This window comes from Ictalurus punctatus, chromosome 9 (assembly GCF_001660625.3).
Source record: "Ictalurus punctatus breed USDA103 chromosome 9, Coco_2.0, whole genome shotgun sequence".
In the NCBI taxonomy this organism is placed as follows: Eukaryota; Metazoa; Chordata; class Actinopteri; order Siluriformes; family Ictaluridae; genus Ictalurus; species Ictalurus punctatus.
Genome location: NC_030424.2, coordinates 14,676,369 through 14,699,149, shown reverse-complemented (window position 1 = coordinate 14,699,149; position 22,781 = coordinate 14,676,369). Strand labels below are relative to the sequence as shown.

General features: G+C 39.4%; 1 protein-coding gene across 2 annotated transcripts in view; it reads left to right on the top strand.

Annotated features, from left to right (window-relative positions):
• Window positions 1-18,652, top strand: part of crim1 (cysteine rich transmembrane BMP regulator 1 (chordin-like)) — a 90,442-nt gene extending 71,790 nt beyond the window's left edge. The window contains exons 8-17 of one of the 2 annotated variants that reach the window (XM_017476348.3): window positions 567-695; window positions 1,474-1,630; window positions 4,340-4,461; window positions 5,970-6,182; window positions 7,161-7,376; window positions 8,975-9,196; window positions 9,351-9,539; window positions 11,022-11,135; window positions 12,454-12,644; window positions 13,452-18,652. In XM_017476348.3, the coding sequence (XP_017331837.1) occupies window positions 567-695; window positions 1,474-1,630; window positions 4,340-4,461; window positions 5,970-6,182; window positions 7,161-7,376; window positions 8,975-9,196; window positions 9,351-9,539; window positions 11,022-11,135; window positions 12,454-12,644; window positions 13,452-13,628 (1,730 nt within the window). In that variant the 3' untranslated portion in view covers window positions 13,629-18,652. The remainder of the gene's footprint in view (window positions 1-566; window positions 696-1,473; window positions 1,631-4,339; window positions 4,462-5,969; window positions 6,183-7,160; window positions 7,377-8,974; window positions 9,197-9,350; window positions 9,540-11,021; window positions 11,136-12,453; window positions 12,645-13,451) is intronic. The other variant, XM_017476349.3, reaches the window with a different exon arrangement.
• Window positions 18,653-22,781: the final 4,129 nt, after the last annotated feature.

Sequence of the window (22,781 nt, the reverse complement as noted above, 5' to 3'; positions counted from 1 at the left end):
CTTTTTTTTTTAACGATACTCTGTTTCTTGAGCTCAGAGGGTGGCTTGATTTAAAGCAGGAATGACAGCGATGGCGCTGCAGCATGTCAGAGCTGTCATAACCTAAACCACACAGCGGTGTGCACGCCACTGATATACAACACACTGTGCTATATTAAAAAGCCCTATAATCTTTTAATGGACTGCAACAAATAAATTATAAGCACTAAGAATTTCTTTTAAAATTAGATGAGGGTACAGAAGGGGCTATCCACTTATGTTGTGTCTGTCTGTGTGTCTCTTACTCTCACTCTGCTCTTCCTTTCTTTTACATTGTCCTGCTGTCATGCTCTGTGTCGTCTCACTGTCGGCCATTAACAGAAGCTAGGAAGTAGGGTTCTGTTTAAATTGCTTTCAACTCCCATGACTCACAAACCCAGTCCCGGACGAGTCTTCACATTCTGCCTTTCTTTTACCATCTCTCAAAAACACATACGCACGCACACAATCACTCACTAACTCACTCTGAGTTACTCAGCCTGACTCACCTCTGCCAGGGGAATGTGTGTGTGTTTTTTTTTTTCCAGAGCCCACCTATATCACCATGGCGCCCCCTGGCTGCAGCTTGCTGGAGAACTGCACGCTGACGGAGAAAGATTGTGCCTTCGGCTTCCGGCTCAACTCGCACGGATGCCGCACCTGCAGCTGCAAAACAAGTGAGCATTAAACAGAGCATCGTCGCTCAGATCCTCATTTCCAGATCAGGACAGCCAGCTGTCACTGAGCATTTAGCTGGAAGCTTTCCAGGCAAAAGTGGATTCAAGAGAGTAGTTGAGAGGAGAATGCAGTCAGTGCTGCAGGAATAGTGCTGTGCTTAGTATGCTAAAAGGGCGGAATGGATATTTGAGGCTGATGCATATCAAAGGGAAAAGAAGGGTAATGCTCTTTTAGCTGATGGAGGGGAAGTGCAAAAGACTTTATTTGATGTTCTTGAGCCACATCAAGGGCCATATGAGAAGATATTAAGAAGAAAATGCTAGTGGGGTGTGTTTGCTGACCATTCTTTTTGCTGTTGTACCTTGGTTTCATAGGTCAGGGATGTCAAATGTGAACTTAGGAGACTTGAATTTATTTTTTTGTTCAGGACTATAAGACTTATTCAAACTAGTTTCACTGCTGAGCTTGTAAGGATAGATGTGACAACTGGGTCTAATGAGATTGTCAATGGCACAAATGCAATTAACCCCATTAGACTGCTTGTCTTTCCAGTGGATGAAATCCTTATTGTTGCTAGAGTGTTTGGGAAAGTAGTTTGTTTTCAGTGTAAGTAGAGATATTTGGGTCTGGAGTTTGCCAATTTCTCACTTTACTTTACTTTATAGGCTAGTTCTTCCAAATATTGATTTGTGATTCATTCTTATAAAGCTTAAACCTGGCTATCAGTGATTTATCCAATGAGGAAAAAATAATCCTGTCTGATTCTTTTGTCTCTAGGAGAGGAGCTGTGCAGTGCTCTTATCTCGGGCTGCTCCTTGAAGTGTTCACTCGGCTTCCAGATAGACAGCAATGGCTGTCCCATGTGTCAGTGCCGGCATCGCCACAAGAAGTGCAAGCCAGTAGCCTGCGCCAAGTACTGCCCCTTCGGCTTTGTGTAAGACTCAGTAGAAAGTGCTTTCGTCCTCCCTCTAAAACTTTCCTTCCTACATCTCTGTCTCCTCATCAACCCCAGTCTATTTCTAATATCCTCATCTAGGAGACAATCTGTTCTCCTACTTTCCACTATTACCACAGCTTCATTTTCGAGCTCCTGTGTCGTTTGCAGCTGCTACCAGAACAAGCTAAATGGCCTCCCTGTGAATTTCCTGAATGCTCAGTTTGGTTTTTGACTAGCTAAATGCTCATTCAGGGTGCGGGCAGCTGCAGGTACACGACTGACAGCTCATTAGGCTAGGTTGAGATCAGCGCAGGCAATTGGTCCACTTAAAGGACAGTCTTGAATAGTGGAACTGAAGGCCTAATCCCCATGACAGCGAGTTCACACTCCACTGCAAATAAACCCAATGTTCAATGAGTGTGAGAGCATATACCCACATCAGCTATGGCAAGACATTTTAGGAAAAACTTTTTATTTTAGCATATTTCCTGTACCATTTTATTGGTAATCTAAAAAACTGATGATTCTATCGGCTCTCATAAGTTAGCAACGTAGCAGTATAGCTGATCAGAGGTGTATTTTTGTCATTCACATATTCATATATTTGTCCTTCATATAAGCAACACAATAAATGATTGATTGACAGAAGGAACTTTCCTTCTCTTTGGTTCTGTTTAGGGTTAAAGCCAGTTCCCCTGGCTTGACTGTTTACACACAAACTGCTGTTTGATCAATCCGAAATGGTGGTAATCCACAATGTCTTAAAAAGTCAAGAGGTTTGTCGAAGCTCCTACATTGCTATTGTACTTTTTTCTTAAAGCCATCAAACACCTCAGATATGAAACATGACAACTGATATAGTGGCAATTTTTTGCGGAATCATTTAGAAAGCTATCATATAGAGAGAAAGCCTCCTGACCCAAGATCAGCTAAATTTCAGATGGCAGACACAGAGCAGTTTTATTGATTCACGTCATGACATCTTTCTTGGGATGATGAATTAGCAACCACCCAAAGCCAGAGATCACAAAGGAGGCAGAGTGTCTATATAAGCTTCCACAGAATGAGTTTCTCAGCCGTGTCGTAGTGTAAAACTGCTTCCTCTGATCATCCAAGTGTCGTCATTGGCACTCTGTCAATTCTGCTGCCATATAGGATCCCCTGTGCTAGCATGCTCACTTCGAAGATTCTAATTTTAGATATCTATTTATGCTCCTTCAAAGTGATGGCAGTTGTTCGGGCCTGCACAGCACCAGGTGTGAATAATGCATGAAGAGACATGCAATCTACCTCACATTTCTCTCACAATCTATTGCTACTCCACAGCAGGGAAATCACACCTGATAGCTCCTTATCACCAAACCAAATGTGCATTGCATATGGCTGTTCTTCATGGCTATTATTTGTGAGATAAGAGGAAGGATGGACAAGTGAATAGCGTGTATGTGCCGAGGGCTGTGGCGCTTCTAGCCAATAAACTGACGGCCGAGAGTATGTGCTGAACAAAGATGCCTGGATGAAGTGAATGTTCAGTATGTTTCTTTGGTTAGTCAATTTTAATGTGCCATCTGCTGACATGCCTTCATGAAGGGTCCAACCCTTCTTCTTTTCTCTGTTTCCCTCTCTGCCCTGTGTTAACTGATGACATTGGGCTTTGTCTTCAGCACCTGGTGTGTTACGCATGCACAATATGAATGTATTAGTATATACGTAAGCAATGACAAAGTCTAACTTAAAGGTTATATTAGCTTATTATAATTCATACCTTGATCTCATCACTGATCTCCATCTCAGCAACCACAACCCCTCTTTCTCTCTCTCTCTCTCTCTCTCTCTCTCTCTCTCTCTCGCTCTCTCTCTGTCAGATCTTTATGTCCATCCTTTCAAAAATCAATCACTGATATGTTCATATTTGTAATATATATATATATATATATATATATATATATATATGTGTGTGTGTGTGTGTGTATATATATATTCATATGTAATATGACCCACTCCTATTACTAGCTAATGCTACAATACTATTCACGGTACTATAACCCCAATTCCAAAAAAGTTGGAACTCTGTGTGAAATGTCAAAAAAAACGGAATGCAATGATTTGCAAATCTCATAAACCCATATGTTATTCACAATAGAATATAGAAAACCTATCAAATGTTTAAACTGTACAATTTTAAGAAAATAATATGGGTAATTTTGAATTTGATGGCCGCAACATGTCTCAAAAAAGTTGGGACGGGGGCACCAAATGGCTGGAAAAGTAAGTGTTACTGAAAAGAAACAGCTGGAGGTTAAATGTATGTATGTATGTATGTGTGTATGTGTATGTATACACATACATTGATAGATATACTATATGGCCAAAAGTATGTGGACACCCGTGTTTTGAGCATCCCATTCCAAACCATACATTACTATTACCTTGTTCCTTCTTTGCTGCTCCACTGTTCTCTGAGAAGGTTTTCCACTAGAGTTTGGAATATGGCTCTGGAGATTTGTGCGTATTCAGCAACAAAAATGCCGTTATTACAAGTCATCCCAAAGGTGTTCAGTGCAGCTTAGATCAGGGTTCTATTTTTCCAGTGAAAGAAAGTCTTAATGCATACTTTTGGCCATATAGTGTATATTTCCTAGTGACTTCAAATACCTCACAGTATTTCTGTTGTGTAAGTGTAGTCTTTCCTTCTTCCTCTAACAGTAAAAACAAGCATGGCTGTGATACCTGTCGCTGTAAAAAATGCCCTGAACTGCCATGTGACAAATCCTGTCCAGTGGGCTTCCAGCAGGATGAGCAGGGTTGTCTGATTTGCCAGTGCAGAGGTAAGCTTCTGTTTTAATTACTGCTTGGAGAGTGAAACTAAGCATTAATAATTTTATTTATTTCATTTTTATTTTGTTTATCTACCAGCAGTTATGGGCTCTAGAGTTCAGTTTTTTTCACCTGTTGTGGTACACATGCATAGTACGCATGCATCAGTATATACATTAGCAGTGACAATGTCCACTCACATATTATTCTAAATAATTTCCTTTAGAATTTACACTGATGAAACTAAACATCATTAATGTACACATCAGCATTCAGTGCAGACAAGTCCCTAAAATTGGCCACAAAATTGTAGACTTTTTGTAAAAAGACATTCTTGTAATTTAGCAAAATATGTAGATAAACAAAATATGGAGTAAAATTTGTCCAAAGTGCATTCCAAATGTTCCAAAAGATCTGCTCAAGTAAAGGCATCCTAAAAAAAAAAAAAAAAGGCTCTTTAAAGACAGCAAGAACCGTTCTCTGTGTACAGCTCAGTATGAATCTGAGACACTTCTTCTTTGTGTTACTTCTTCTTCATGTAACATAAATGATGTAAATCCTCAACACAAAAAAGACTGTTCTTAAGGGCGGTGTCTAAATCACTCCTCAGAGATTTATCTAAGCTTACAAGAATCCAATAAAACAGGCATTAAGTGAACCTTGTAATGTCCAGTTCACATTATCCAGAGAATAGCGGTGACCTTATGTATCCTCACATACTGAGGTCATCGCTGTACACCTTTGATTGGTGAGACTGCTGCAGTCCGAACTATTGCTGAGTGTATTGTACATTACACACACATCCACACACACACACAACTCATTCATTTTTATTTACAAACCAACCTGTTGCTCATAAAGTGCATATTCCTTCCCAGTCTCTGTACGCACTTATGTGTCTTGCGTTTTCATTTGATGTGCCCCAAATAACGGGTTCCTGCACGTGAAATATTCATGAGCAGCCTCAAGCTGCGATCTGATTAACAAGAAACACAATTTTCTTTTCTTTTTTTTACGATCCAATTTTCTTTAAAATTCTGAAAATGCATCTCCGCCTCATATCTAATGACAGGATTTTAATCAAAGTGAGTTCTCTCCATGGTAATGATTTGGGCTCAGCTGTCTGTTGCCACTGATTTCATGAAAAGTGTATCTTCTGGCAGATATAATGAGGTTAGACGAGTGCAAGGGGAACCGGGGACCCGGGTGTAAGGCAGTGCACACTGCATTGTGGTCCACAGCCATTAGAGTGGGTCTAGAAAGCACCTCACTGATTAGGTCAAATGGTACAAATTTAAATATAGATAGAGCTGGCAGAAAAAGTGTGTGCGATCATGTTCATGTGTTTGAAGGATGTGAAAGACTTATTGAGATGTGCGCTAACTGCTTTTACTGTGACCAAGTTATACTTTTATTCCAAGAAAGTTAGATCATAAAATCAGGTGCACACTTAAATCACACTAATGAGTGACTCTTAATAGCTTGGTGGGTTAGCAGGTATTTTTCTTTGTCCTTCTAGACCAGGGTTCGTCTTCTCTTGGCCCCTCCGTTAAGCTGGGCTCATGTCTCTCTATGAATGGTCGGAGACATGAGAATGGCCAAAGCTGGCACGATGGCTGCAGAGAGTGCTACTGCCACAATGGCCGAGAGATGTGTGCCCTAATATCCTGCCCTGTGCCTAACTGTGACAACCCGAGCATCCGCGCCAGCCAGTGCTGTCCCTCCTGCCCAGGTTTAACCCTACATTCACTCTCTTTTTATTACCTTGTTATGACAGTATGTATTTGCTATTTTACTGCTGTAAGTGTGTCTTATAAGCTAGCTTGTATGATGTTGACTTTTTTCTGCTGGTGACCTTTAAATGGTCTAATTGTCTGAAATGCCAACAAAACATGAAAAATTGACCTACAGCCCACTGAGTGGCACAGTAGAGTGTCATCTACAATCAGTTTGAATATAAATGAATGCGAATGTTTCAACAGTCAATTATGGATAATTTATTCAGGTATTACATGCTTTTTAAAACAAAATATACAGGCTTTTATAAGCTGGCATACCTCAAATATTAAAACAAATGCAAGCTAAATATGAGCTATAGACTATTCATACCATAGTTATGTTTGACAGTTTTGTTTTTATAGGCTACATGGCATCAAAAATGTTTTGCTATGCATCCAAGTCTTGATATACGGTTCTTAGGCAGTTCTTCACCCTTTCAGGTTTAAGAACACTACTTATATTGCCCACCGTGCTGAAAAGTCTTCCTGTAAAACTAGTAAACTAGTGGATTTTCCTCACCATGGATGACTTTTTCCCAGAAGTATGTTACGTTCAGCTGCCGCCATGCACAATAGATGACAGTGGCGGTCCGCTATTTTCTTCCCCCAATTATATACCAACTGTAAATGTTTGAAATAACAATAAAGCTACTACTTGACTTGAATTTTAACCATAACAGATCATAATTCAGTAACATAATATAATCAGGGTCAATGATAGTGTAAGAGTATATGTGGAGAATGATATTGTTATATCGCACAAGTCTACCCATAAATCTAAGTACAGCATTCTGCAGTACTGCATTATTTTTACAGTCACGAATTCAAACTGCCTAAAGATCTTTTCCATTGCAGCAAATATTTTTGGTCTGTGACTGGGTGTCTGGAAACAATTCTGTATAACGTGCTAAAATGCATTACCTCTTGTCTAGATGAGTCTGGCTCTCACAGGCCAGAGCTGAGCGAGGCGTCTGTGTGTCTCGCCCCGGGTGGAGAGTACTTTGTGGAAGGAGAGACGTGGAACATTGACTCATGTACACAGTGCACCTGCCACAGCGGCCGCGTGTTGTGCGAGACCGAGGTGTGTCCTCCTCTGCTCTGCCAGAGCCCAATCAGAACACAGGACTCCTGCTGCCCACACTGCCCAGGTGAGATTTTCCACAACCCCTGCTCCTGTCCTGTCCTATTTCATTATTAAAGCTAGCAGGATTTTATATCAGTGTCCAGCTTCATGTATTTTTGAGAGGGCAGAAGTAAATATTACATTTTTGAGTAGTCAAACGGCAACATATCCTTTTAAGCTGTTTTTTTGACAGCTGCGGTGATGTCACACAGTAAGCCATGGTCTGAAAAAAAGATTGTGAAAAAGATGAGTGTGCATAATGCATAAGCGAAGTACTTAAGATTACTACCTGGAGGAAGTGGTACATGTCAGACATACAGATGCTTCATCGCGATGCAGTGTGATAATACAGCAGCTTGCAGGAGAGGAGCTGGAAAACGCACAAACAGATTAATTTCCTCCAGTCTGGCCATTCTGTTCAACATCGTTCCTTGTGCTGAGATAAGCCAGTGCTCTCCAGCCGAAACGAGAGAATAAAGATCCGCAGGAAGGTGATGCACTCACTGAGGGCTCATGAATATTGATGTGCTTGAGTCAGACGCGTGGAGGCAGGTGGAGCGTGAGTGACAAGAGGGAACTGAATGACGAAGGGTCGTGGCTTTGTTTAGGAAACATATTCGCACTCACTCGTGGGCTAACAACCTTTACATGTTCTTTATTTAGTGTTACTGCACTCGTCTAGGTGGCAAGCTGAGAGGCAGAGGCAGGCTTACATTCACCAGCATGCCTGCATACCTTTAGAGATGTACTCTTAATTATATGTTACTATCAGAAGGGATCTAATTAGCTGATGTTATGTGTTGTTTTTTTTTGTGACTGGTGTGTTAAATCATGACGCAAATGTTTGTTTATCTAATTATTAATGTATTTATTTAGAGTGTAATCTGAAAGTCTTATTTCTATGCAGGCATATGAATGAATATAGTATTATCATGCACAATGCAGAAGAGCAGGCTGGGTTGTTTTTTTTCTCAATAATATGCAAATAATATTTTGTCCCTAAATTGGCTGAATAATTATGATAAATATTCATGAATTCTCTTTTGAGCAAAACAGTTGTTATTATCATTTTCAGCCATTTGTCACATTTGTAGATCAAACTATAATTTAGCAAAACACATTTATGTTAAGAAGAGAGAAAAGAGTTGTACGTGTTGGTCATTACATGAACATTTGTCCTCACTGGGTAACACAATAAATCTCAGATCTTAACTGCTGTGTATCTATCTTGTTCGTGTCCTGGTGCTTTTTCTAATTACACTTCATAATCCAATAAGTGATCTTTCATAAACATAAGATGTAAAAAATAAGATATGAATTGTGTGCTTTAACGGGAGATAAGCTCTATATCTGCAAAGGAGCTGCAAACGCGTATACAACATGCTTATCAGTAAACAGGAGCTGCTTCTTAAAGGTCACTCAATATGTGCATCCTTCTGGCTATGGCGCAGTGGGTTCAAAGGCTGATCTCTGTATAATTGTGCCATATTTCATATTTGTTTAAAACCGTGTTATTTATGATTTATGCTTTACACAATGCAGATAATTTACCTAAAGGTCACTGATTTGTGTTTTTATAAACAATAATTTATTTTCTACATCATTGTTGTTGTTGTTTTCCAGATGAACTGCTCACTCCGCCGGCCCCCAGCAACAACAGCATGCCCAGCTACTGCCGCAACGAGGAGGGAGACATCTTTCTGGCAGCCGAGTCCTGGAAGCCAAACGTTTGCTCCAGCTGTGTGTGTGTGGATGGAGTCATCAGCTGTTTCTCAGAATCCTGCCCTCCGGTCAACTGTGCCCGGCCTGTCCTGCGCAAGGGCCAGTGCTGCCCCTATTGTCTAGGTACTAATCAGATATGCCAAGCTTTGTATCTTACACCACATGCTTTCATGACTGTTTGTATGTATTAACACTGTAGAGCAAATAGAGCTGTGACGTTAATTGGCTTCAGGCCGATCATACATGGGAGTTCTTAACATCTGTTTCTTGCTGGTAGATGCCACACCGAGAGCTGTGTGCCACTTCAATGGGAAAACATACGTGGATGAGGAGCGCTGGGACATTGACAGCTGCACACATTGCTACTGCTTGCAAGGCCAGACGCTTTGCTCCACAGTCAGTTGCCCTGCCCTCCCCTGCCACCAGCCAATCACAGTGGAGGGCAGCTGCTGTCCCTTGTGCCCAGGTCAGCTACATCTCATTAAAATCTTTATGATACCAGAGACCAGTATGGCCTGTCATATGCACTTTATAGACACACCTGTTTCATATGTAGATGCATTCATCTTAGGCTGGAGTTAATAACAATATTAATAAAACAAAAAAAAATTTAAAGCGCCTTTCACAATACCCAAGATCACTTCACAAATATAACATGCAAATACAATTCACAAAACACTAAAACACAATTTTTATGTATATATATATATATATATATATATATATATATATATATATATATATATACACACACATTATACAATATTATTATGTCACAGAGAATATGCAAGCCTGAAAAGATAAGTTTTTAAAGAGCTTTTGAATCTTGAAATTCACAGTTAACCCAGTGGTTAAGGTTCTGTGAGAGTCAGGAATAGGTTGTGGGTTCACTCCCAGCACTGCTAGACGGATGAGCCTTTGAGTAAAGATCTTATACCTCACCTATCCCAGGAATGCCATGCAGAGTTCGATAAAGTAAAACCAGATGAAAAGAATACTGTCCACATGCCACACATTTATCAGGTGCAGAGTTTGCTGTGTACTATAATATTGTCACTGTAAAACAGTCCAAATGTGGGCACATAGCTCTTAATTCAGATTTGCTGGAGTGTCTAAAACGTCTAAGCATAAGGCAAACCGTGACACTGGTCATTTTGGTCACTTAACGTGGCCAGCGTAGCCTATTTTTACAGGACGAGGGCATTTTACTGACACTGAAAAAGACTCAAAAAGACATATAGGAGAACAGAATTGTTTACTAAGGCTTAGTCTCGCAAGCCATTCATCCAGAGAATCTGAGACTGAGCTACTTGGATTCTTAGACTCAAACTTTTTTCAATCCAGTGACTATATCTCACGCCGTTGTGGTAAGGATGATGTCTCCTATTCAGACTGATAAAAAACAGTGCATGTCTGAGGCTGAGACTAAGGCATGTATGAGGCTAAGGCATGTATGACTTGGTGTCCTGTAGCTACAATCTTCTGTTTGTCATTCATACAACTCTCAGTTTTTCTCTGTGTCTCGCTCCGTCTTTCATAAAGACGTGTTTACTCTAATTGAGTCAGGCTTTACTGAGCATGGACTTGGTTTGGTGAATAATTTAAAAGCATTAGAAATACGGCTGGACTGGATCACTGAAACAGAGCTTTTAATGTGTTTGTGACCTTGCAGTCACGCAGGTTTTAGAGCCCCAAATCTACTTCAAGCCATTTCATAAAAAGCACACATTGTGCTTCTCTCTCTCTCTCATTCTGATAGTCCATCTGACGCTGAACATGTACTTCACTGATATAGCATTATCACATTTTATTGCATCATGTGTGGAAATATTTCATTATTATAAACAGTTAGTTAGGTAGCAGAGTACGTATAAGCGCTAAAGAAATTTGTACTTAGATCGTATGGTTTTGGAAACTGGATATAAAACAATGTGCATTTCCATTATAGAGATTGTCCCCACTAATGTGCCTATAGAGAAGACAGACCAGCATGGAGACAGACTGAAACAACGACCTGCTTGGCCTACTCACAGTGAGAACGACATCATGCCCCAGTTCAGAGGTCAGAGTTCAAAACACATTTTACCATCATTATGAAGGAATTGTCCTCACATATTCCTACATTTGTGGCAGTCAGGGGTTTTTCTTCATTATTTACAGACTTGATGACCAAAGTGTATGATGCAAATGTCAACAATGTTTGCATTTTTAACCAAATAGCTCCACTTGAAAGACGATTGTGACTAACATGCATTAGAAGTGCATTACCTATTGTATTATTTGAAGGACCTCCTTAATCATAAACCATAATTTATCTTATTATTTAAGATGAAAATATATTGAAGAGAACTTTATCGGATTGCAGCTTAAATAACATCCTGCACTGACACCATACCGGGTGATTAAGTGAATCCTAAGTTGATATATGTTACAAATGTGAAACCGACATTAACTTACAAAAAAATAAACATACACTTTATGTGATAATCAATACATGAATAAGCCTATTAGCATTGCCTAAAGTATGTGCACACCTGACCTTTACACCCATATGTGCATCTTCCCCCAAATTGTTGCCACGAAGTTGGAAGCACACGATTGTCTAGAATGTCCTTGTATGTTGTAGCATTAAGATTTCCCTACACTGGAACTAACGTGCGTCCCTTACCCTGTTCCAGCGTGACAGTGCCCCTGTGTGCAAAGCAAGTTCCATAAAGGCAAGTTGTGCCAAGCTTGGTGTATAAGAACATGAGTGGTCTACACAGAGCCTTGACCTAAATCCAACTAAACACCTTTGGGATGAACAGGAATTCCTTTTGCACATCCTGCCTTCTCACCCAACATTAGAGCATTCCCTCAGTAACACTCTTATGGTTGAATGGGCAAATCCCCACAGCCACATTACAAAATCTAGTGGAAAGCCTTCCCAGTAGAGTGGAGGTTATTATAGCATCAAAGGGGGGACTAAATCCACAATACCTATGATTTTGGAATGGGATGAGCGAGGACAGATTAGGACGTTATGGTCATATAGTGTAGAACAAATGAGGTCTGAAGCTATAGTGTACAACTCGTTCTTCATTTGTTTTTGCATAAACCAGGTGTGTGTGTGGGGGGGGGGGGGGGGGGTTTAACAATTCTATTCAAATACGTATACTTGATTATTAACTTGGTGTGATTAATTAAATCAGTTGTAATAAATTAGGACATTTTATACTCACTTAAAACCAATAGGATACAAAAAAAACTTATTTGGTGTAAAATATGTTCTGTTTTCAAATTTTAAAAATAGTTTGCTTACATACTGTGATGTACATTCATTTCAAACATTAATGGGTATGATGAGAGCATATTTGTGTCTAATCGGCATGTGCTTGTAGCAGGTAACTTTGGCAGCCTGCAGATGCCGTATCTAGATGGGAAGACACCGATGCTCAGTGAGGATGCCAGCCTTCATTGGGCCTGGGTAGCATTGCCCATCCTCATGATGGTGCTCATTATCACCACTCTGCTGCTAGTCAACCAGAGGAAGCAGTGGATGCATGTACCTTGCTACCACGCACCCTCTAAGGTAGGAGTGCAAGAATAAAGTACTAGAAGACACAGGGGTGAACAAATCATAAATATATTAGCTAGTCTACCAGGCAGTGAGTGAGATATCCAGTGTGCTGTCCCATCTCATGTAATGTTTACCCAGAAACTCAATTAACTAGGCTAAAAAGCAGCATAATTTATCTCAATTGTACACAGTGACTATGGAAAATTAGCCAGTACTTGAATCCTTGGGATCCCCATAATCTTTCCTGAAATATTTTTTTCCCCATAATCTGTATTTTGCTCAGCATGGTAACTGAATCTACATTCTGAAGTGTATTCCTGATTCTGTAAAGAGAGCCCAGCATTTCCTCATGCTAATTAATATGCATAATAAAAAGAGTTTCTACTACGGCTCATGTGCATAGTGCAGCTGCAAAGCATTTATTTACTACTTTGTGCTACTGAGAAGCTATATGGACAAGTCAAAGCATGTTACGTTTTATCCATCTCAAATGTTACGTTCTATCCATCTCAAAAAAAACTCTAGTTGTTGAATATGTGAAATGAAAAACACTGGTGATTATTATACGACAGCCTAGTGAACCTGCCTGTCTGCTGGGCAACTGTGAATAAAAAACTGACATGTCTGCTTGTTCTTGGTGCCCAGTGAGCGATTTGTCCATCTCTGAGAGTGCCTCTATAGGCATATCTGTTCATTATTACATAGTATGAGTATGCAATTATTTAACTGTTCAATTTAGGAAATGGTTGTAAACAGGATGTTTGTATATACTTGTGAGAAAACCCACTATTTTTGTGTCTGTTTGTGTTCTTGGTATAGCCCACATGTCTGAATAACCAACTGGTGTACGTTGACTGCCAGAAAGGGACGAAGGTACAAGTGGACAGCTCCCAGCGCATGCTGCGCATCGCCGACCCTGACTCACGCTACAGTGGTTATTACAGCATGCAGAAACATAACAACCTGGAGGCAGACAACTTCTACCAGACTGCGTGAGCGAGAGCAGCCTGCGATGAGTGAAAGAGATTTAGAGAGAGACAGAGAGACTGGGGTCAGCCGCCATGCCTAGAGAGCACATTAACAGAGAACTATAATTAAAAAGCTATTATCATGGCTAAGAAAATCCAGTGATGGACAGTGCAACCAGAGAAGAGAGTTGAGATCCTGGTAAAACACAATAATCATAATACCCACATTAATCAAACGCCACTCCAAAACGCACGCAGACGACTAAAGGTCTCATCAGGACGTGATCATGTTGCCAAGTCAGTCACTGCAGGAGTGTATTTATTTGAATGGGAGATGCTGAATGCATTTCCTGGGATATTTTTGTGTGTGTTATAGTGAGAATGTGTGTGTGTGTGTGTGTGTGTGTGTGTGTGTGTGTGTGTGTGTGTGTGTGTCTGTGGTTGGAGGTTAATGAGCTCAAACATACATATTTGGAATTAGGGCAGACTGGGGTGTTTTCAAAAGTGATATTTTTTGTGCATTCCTGTTTTTTTTACACAGAAAAAAAAGCTATTTGAAAAAAGAGAGAGACTCGAATCAAGTGCTTGGTGTGAATGTTGAACCAAAGCTTCTCTGAGAGAGATGAGTCTCCATAGTAGAGAAGATACTGGACTATGAGGCAAAACGTGAGAAGAGAAAGACACACAAACATGGTGAAAAAGAATGAGAGAGCAGACCTGCTAGGACGTTTTCCTCTTCTTACAATGACAGGGCTCAACTCTTTTTAGCCCCTTTAAAAGAGGAATGGAGGACAACTGAGAAAGCAGCTCAGTGGAAATTAGATGTTCCTGCTTAGGTGGAATGGTGTTGGTCCCTCTGCTTACAATTATAAGCTTTTTCCCCCTTTCACATTACAGTCTTTTTATTTTATTATTTTATTCTATGACAGAGCAAATAGACACTTTCTCACCCTCCCAGCAACAATATACATTGTGATAAAGGGAGAATAAAGGGTTGTTAATGGGATAAATATAAGAGGTAGTTATACTGGTTTGATGAGACTGTGCTAAAAGTGCTGCTTTTTTGCTTTGATGCTGTAGGCCTTGGTTTCTACAGGTTGAGCTGTAGTATCAATCACATCCTTGGGAAACGTGCAAGGAAACACAATCAAACATTACGATAAAAAGACTTTTGCTAGAGGACTTTTGTTTGAGGCCAAAAATGCTCTCTAATTAATTCCCCTTGTTTCTTACAGATTATGAAACAGCTTCCTTCTCTGGAAGCTTTGAAATGCTGTGGAAGCATATTTTGTTAATCCTTGCTTGAAAGAAAAAAGAAAAAACTCTGCTTCCAAATTGGCTTGAAAATCCTACACACCTTATAGGAACATTTTATGTACATATTAACGCTATAATGAATAGACATGAGATATTGTGTGAGTATATATGTGTGTGTATGTTTGTGTTAGCATGTATGTACGTGTGTGCACACAAACGCACATGCATGCGCACATTGACTCTGCTTCACCTGTAAAGTTCTCTGTTTCATTTTTCTTACTGAATGTATTTATGACTGAGTTTAAAAAAGAGAGATTTCTATCTACAGAAATCTGATCATAACAGGCATTCCATTGCCTAGTTTGTATGATAGTAAGTCGAAAGACGGACCCACAGAGAAAAAAGGCAGAAAGAAAAGACAAACATCTCATTCTATTTGTTGTTTCCTGTTTTGTTGGTTTGTTTTCCAGTGGCTTTTCTCTCTTCCTTCCTCTGTTTTGTTTTGCTTTGTTTTGTTTTGAATGGAGTGGTCCTCAGCTGACCCAGCCCCATACTGTTTTAAACAGGCCCTCATTGATTTGCCCATCTTAATGAGCCAGGGGGAAAAAATTACATATGTAACGATGGTCCTATGAGTAAATGCAAGACTGCCGGGATGTACTTGCTCACTTGCTGAGGTGCTGATTGTGTTTTTTATTGACAGTAGGCTCAACAGCAAAATCTGGCAAAGGCGTATACGTGAGCACCATGCCACGGCTTCATAACTGTCCAAAAGTGGCACTTGTCGATTCTTGGCCTGCTTTTGAATATGCATACTAACCTGTCTTGAGCAAATAGATTGATAGGATTATTAATATGCTGTGGTGTCAATGCACATTTCTGCTGGATTCAGCCACATTCTAACCGATAATGTATGCAATTCACTGAATGATCTGGCCATAGTGATGGCCAGTAAAAAAGCTGAAATACACTATCTCTGCATCTGCTGGTTCTAGGGGTCTGAGAAAACAAGCCTTCTGCCTGTTTCTGGTCTTGCATCAAAAACAGAGCAAAGGAGCTTACCTTTTCATTCTAGACACATCAGCAGCTGTGTTTCTTGTTTATATTCTATAAAGGTAAAGAATGGTCATCAGTATTCACAGAGACATAGACTATGAACTTCATGCATTTCTATTGGTATGATTTTGCAGTTAGGCTTTGTTAGTGGTTGTGGACTATGCTTTAATTTCAAACAATTTGGGTACAGATCGTTGCCCATAATTCCAATACCATCAGTGCCTGGCACAACAAACATCCATGGTATGACAACCATAGTTGACTTTTTGGAATACTAAAAATTCAACCACTAGGATTACTGTCACGTGTGCAGTCAGGTTGTGCAGTAATACACACTCATTTGATGGTGCAGATTTAACAATAACAAGTCCATTTCCTCGAGTACTCCAAATGAAAATGAGAAAGATGGCAAGCATGGCATAGCAGGACATAGTTTTACTTATACTTTTTTTTTTTAGAGCGCAAGTGTCACAGTCATAAGTTGTTGACTTTGCTGTTGGTACATGGCAAGTAAACAAGCACATAGAAATGCTCCACTAGTCCCAAAGGAAACCCTGGCAGTCCTGAATGTAAGGAAGTAGGACATTATATTTGTAGTCTTTAAATAGGCTATTATGGTAGCCAGATAATCCATCTATACATGACAATGTGCATAATTACAGTACTTTACTCCACTATTACTTGGCAAGCTATTATGACTATGTAAATTGCTTGAACAGCACTGTGCTCCCTGACAAGGCCAAGTGCTTTTTAATTAAACAATATACTTCCAACCCTTGTGCTACAAGTGGACACTCGCATACCACCTCTGATGTAGGTAAGTGCAAGTCAACAAGGGCATGTTGAAAACAGTTTTGTACTGCAGGTCATGTCTCTTTGCTCTTTCCTTGTTCTGTGTTTTGATCTGATAGTGTGAGTTGTTGGTTTGCAGCTCCATTGTTTTCTCAGTCACAGGACCCTTCATGCGTCAGAACTACTGGAACCTTGGAAAACATGTTGAATCCCAAACAAGGCCCCTTGTTAGATAGGGTGCAAAGCCACTGGTTCGTACCTTGTGCAGTTGGGGGCCAATCAGGATTGAACCATAAGCTGTTGAACAGAGGGGGAGGGGCAGGGCTTAGGACTAGTTCTTGTTGGTTGTGTCTAAAATATCTTGTCTGATAATGTTTGTAGAACTATACTTTTGGCACTTTTATATAGTTTAACGAGTAACCTCTGGGTTTTTCTTTTTTTTCTTTCTAACAAATGCTTTTCATAGAAAAAGTTGCCCTTTTGTGTTCTTAAAACCTTGCGGGACCCTTTGCAGCAATGAGCTGTGTGTCATGTGTTGTGTGTGTGTGTGTGTGTGTGTATGTGTGTGTGTGTGTGTGTCTATATATATACACACACACACACATACACACATACACACACACACACACACACACTAGCTCTCAAACTTTATGGAAGCATGTGGTTATATTTGTACCTGGGATTACTGTGATGGGGAATTCACTGAACAAAATGGGAATATTTACTTTTTATCTTCACAGAGTAGACAGAGAGAGGGCTATAGACCAGCTTCCCTCTGGTCAAATCACAGCATTCTCTTTACCGTGTAAACACTGCAGCTTATTGAACCTTCTGAGTCTCAGTCACGGCCAGTGAAGAGACTCGAGATAAACAAGCAGCGGTACAGCGCGACATAAACAATTGTTTTGTAGACTAAAACCACAAAGCTGAATAACAACTTGATATGACCATTTTTAGTGAGTATTAAAATTGTTTGCATTATTCATCAATATGCATTATTCATCAGTATGCATCAATATGCAACTCAAGTTCAAATTCAACACTGCCTGTTACAAAGCAACATTTACTTTTTAGTACTCCTGAACAGGTTTTGGCTACACCACTACTACCTATCATTTCCAAATCTGTTTTAGTGCAGACATATTGACTTTGGGATGTGGCTTTGGGATCTAATGACTGAAGAGAACCATTGACTGATTCCTCTTCCAGCAGTTCTGCCTGTTCAAAGGGTCTCGCAGGATCTTTATTTTTATTAAATATTTTTTCAGTGCATCCTTCAAGTATTGTTGTAAATACTTGAGTGTCACTCGCCAAAACATATTTTTAAAAAAAAGACAAAAAGTTTGGAAAGAGGTAAAAAAATTTAAAGATTTAATTTATTGTTTTAAATACCTTAGTAATTTATTTACAAGCAGAACAATTGAGCATATAGGAATTTGAATCAAAGACACAGCTGAAATCTTGCGACAGTTTTGGTGTTGTCTTGGTCTCTCAAAGAAGGTTTTAAGAATGGTTAGACTTGATGATACGGGACACAACTTATCCTCTACTGTTAGGCTGTTTCCCCCCTCTCCCCATTTTATTCTTCTCCTGGAACACTGCTCTTTCCATGTGGGAAAAGCAGGCAGGCCTGGTCCTCTGTTCCACTAAGTAAGCTGAATAAATTTGGAGACATTTCTCTCCTGATCTCTTCCTTCCTACCCAGTCTGTCCACAGAAAACACACACAGAGCCTTTTTTAACTTTGTATACTACTGGTGTTGTATGCTCATGTAAAAAAAAATAATAATAATAAGAGTAAGAATTGTCGATATTGGTAATGATATTGCAGATTTCTAAAGAGGGTAGATGAAGATTTGACTCAGAATTCCTGTAGCACAGCAGATCTTTTCAATTTCTTGTATTATTTTGTTTGTTTCTTCGCAGCACAATAAATACTTTTTAAATAGTTGAAGCCTTTTGTGTTGATTTGGGAAAACAGGTGTGTTTTTCATCCTCATGTCATTCTTGCTTGTATTTTTTTATTTATTTTTCTTTTTATGTGTTGTTGCTCAAAGCAGTTCAAGGTACATAAAGTACAGAAAAAACAATTGGTTTGAGGAGCTGTGTGACAATGAATAATCCAAAAATTGAAAATAACTTTTCTTGCTATAATTGCATTGCAGTAGTAGATGGTTGAATTCTGCTGGCATTCGATTCTTTAGATATCAAAAACAGTGGTGGAAATGCATATATAATTTATAATGTATTAAAGAACCTGACAAACCAAAGTCTATTTATGTAACGGTGGCCCTATGACCGAGCAGACAACCTCCAGGGAGCATTCCACTTGAACTAGTGAAGTATTCCTGTTTGCTGTTTTCTTTGCTGAGTACCAAGTTTTTATCTTGTGACCTCATGTTAGTAGCTTATAAATGGTGCCCACTACTTCATCCATTCTTGTCATCCTGAGTGCCCCAAGTGGCCTGGTGGCCATAGAAGTGCCGTTACATACGTAACCAATCCGTTCTTATTCCTTACCTTCAAGACATACCTTTTCTTCACAACTAGTGACTGATATATATTAAAGTCACAAGGGATCATAACATGTCCTGATGTTACACTTCACCAGAGAATAGCAGAGGACTCAAATGGTGTCAGTACCATACTTTATTGAGGATGAGAAGCAAAGTGTTAATACAACTTCCTATACAACTCTAGTGCTGATATTGTTCTTTACTTTAGGATAAGAAACAATCAACATTCTGATACTTCTCTCTATGTAGAATACCAATCATGCAGAGTCTTAATACTGTATGAGTTCAATTCAATTTTTCAAATTTTTTTTTTTTTTACAATGGACATTGTCTCAAAGCAGCTTTACAGAAACATATAAACACAGGATACAGATTTTAAATTTTTTAATGTATCCCTAATGAGCAAGCTGGTGGTGAGGAAAAACTCCCTAGGACGATATGAGGAAGAAAGCTTGAGAGGAACCAGACTCAAGAGGGAACCCATCCTCATCTATCCGGTAACAACGGATAGTGTGAAAGTAAAGGGAAGTTCATTATAATTTTTATATGACGTCTGTTTTGTTGAACTGATCTACTGTTCACTAAAGGAGACTTGAGTTCAAAACTGTATGTGGTAATAGCAGTCCTAAGGCCATAGAAGTAACTGTAGTCCCAGCGACCACATTCAAATTTTCCATGTGAAATTGAGGTCCAAAACCATTCCATGGTACTTCAAGTGGCGCTATCCTCAGCAATCTCAGCAATCTCGAAGCTGCACCACATGGGGCCATCCTTAGTAGCAGAATGTAGCTTCCAGTTGATGAGAACTCCAACCAGAAGTAAAACATCAGGATGGATCAGGCAGGTCCGAAGAGCAGAAAGAGTCAGTGTGTAGCTCGACAAAAGGAGAGAGGGAGGGGGAGGGAAAGAGAGGAGAGATTGTTAGGTATGCTTATTGTCCCATATTGGATAAGACAGTGTACTTTTTTGCGTTAAAAACGTCTATTCATGGAAAGCTTGAATAAACAAATGTGTTTTCAGCCTGGGCTTAAATACTGAGACTGTCTCTGAGTCCCGAACACTAATTGTAAGGCAGTTCCACAACTGTGGGGCTTTGTAAGAGAAAGCTCTTCCCTGGTGCTGTAGCCTTCACTATTCGAGGTACCAACAAATAGCCTGCACCTTTTGATTGAAGTAGGCGTGGCGGATCATAAAAGACCAGAAGTTCACTCAGGTACTGTGGCGCAAGACCATTCGGTGCTTTATAGCTCAATAGTAGTATTTTATAATGAGTGCGAAATTTTACTGGGTGCCAATGCGGTGTGAATAAGATAGGGGTGATGTGGTCATGTTTTCTGGTTCTAGTAAGGACTCTTGCGGCTGCATTCTGGACTAACTGGAGCTTGTTTATGCACCTACCGAAACATCCAGATAGTAAGGCATTACAATAATCCAACCTAGAGATGACGAAAGCATGAACTAATATTTCTGCATCGGATAGTGACATTATATTTCTTATCTTAGCAATATTTCTGAGATGAAAGAAGGCTATCTTAGTAATATTATCTACATGAATGTCAAATGAAAGACTGGAGACAATAATCACACCAAGGTCTTTTACTGCTGCACATGATGAAACAGAAAGGCCATCCAGAGTTACTATGTGATCTGAAACCTTACTTCTAGCTGCGTGTGGTCCTGGTACAAGTACTTCTGTCTTGTTAGAGCTAAGAAAGAAAAAGTTAATAAGAATCCAGTGTCTATTGTCACATTCCTGAACTTTATTAAGCTGCTGTCTGTCATCTGGCTTTGCTGAAACATACAGCTGTGTATAATCAGCATAACAGTGGAAGCTAATTCCATGTTTATGAATAATTTGACCCAGAGGTAGCATATATAAATTAAAAAACAGTGGGCCTAAAACAGAATCTTGCGGAACACCAAATTTAACCTCGGTATGCGTGGAGAAGTTGCCATTTACATATATATGAACTGATAGCGCTCAGTCAAATAAGACCTGAGCCAGGAGAGGGCCATTTCCCTTAATGCCAACAACATTTTCTAGTCTATCATGGAGAATAGCATGATCAATGGTATCAAATGCTGCACTAAGGTCATTTATCACTTTAGCCAGCGCTGTCTCTGTGCGATGATGAGGTCTAAACCCCGACTGATACATTTCATGAATGTTATTCCTATGTAGGTATGAGCATAGCTGCTGTGCTACAACCTTTTCTAAAATCTTGGAGATAAACGGGAGATTTGATATTGGCCTGTAGCTGGAGAATTGACAAGGGTTGAGGTCAGTTTTTTTAATCAGGAGTTTAATAACTGCGAATTTAAGTGATTCAGGTACAAACCCAGTGCTAAGGGAAGAATTGATTAATTTTAGAAGGGGTTTGATTACGTCAGGAATAATCTGTTTGAAGAAACGTGTAGGTAAGGGATCTAGTATACATGTTGATGATTTTGTTGAAGAAACATTCTAATAATTGATCTTATATTGCTATATTATTATGTACAGGGTTAGTTATAAGACTTGTCTGGTTTTAAATTAATAGTCTGAATTTCTGAATGTCTAATATTTTCAATTTTGCTAATGAAAAAAATTCATGAAATCATTGCTGCTATAGAATGATTGTGTGAATGTTTCTGTGGTGGGCTTATTCCTAGTTAATTTTGCTACAGTATTGAATAAAAAACTAGGATTATTTTTGTTATTTTCAATTAGGGTGGAGAGATATACTTTTCTAACAGCACTAAGAGATTTTCTATAGTTCAGAAGGCTCTCCTTCCAAGCTGTTTGAAATATTACCAATTTGGTTTGACACCATTTACGTTCTAATTGTCGAGTGGTCTGTTTTAAGGTGCGTGTGTGATCGTTATATCAGAGTGCTAGCTTTTTCTCTATAATTATTTTCCTTTTAAGTGGGGCTACCTTATCTAGCGTGTAGCGGAACAACTCTAAGCATTCAGTCGCCTGATTAAGTTCTTTCTTTTAATCGGTGATCCAATTATAGTTGATGTCTCTGGGAGGTTATTGATGAAACTCTGTGCAGTAGATGACGTCAAAGTACAGTTGATGCGGTAGCCTGGCAAGGTGCAAATATTTTGATCAATAAGCAATTTAAATGAGATGAGATAATGGTCTGAGATAGATTCAGACTGCGGAAGTGTGTCTATAGTCTCTATATTTAATCCATATGTTAGTATAAGGTCAAGAGTATGACCACCACTAAGAGTGGGTCCTATTACATTCTGATTGACCCCAACTGAATCTAGAATGGACACAACCACTGTTCTCTTTTGGGTTATCAAAATGATTATTAAAATCATCAATCTTTATCTAGTGAAACAACCAAGTTCATAAGTGAGTTAAGTATTACTCAAACTCAAAGAGCACATGAATTTTGGTAAAGCAGCAGTCAACAACCTGCCAGACGAGGAAAGTCTGTACAGTACATGGGCAGTGTGCGGCCACTCATCATTTTCAGACTGCATTTGTGATAAAGACATTTGTGATGTTCCGTCAAAAAAGTTTCTAAGGCCCACTATCAAGTTTTCCATCCATCCATCCATCTT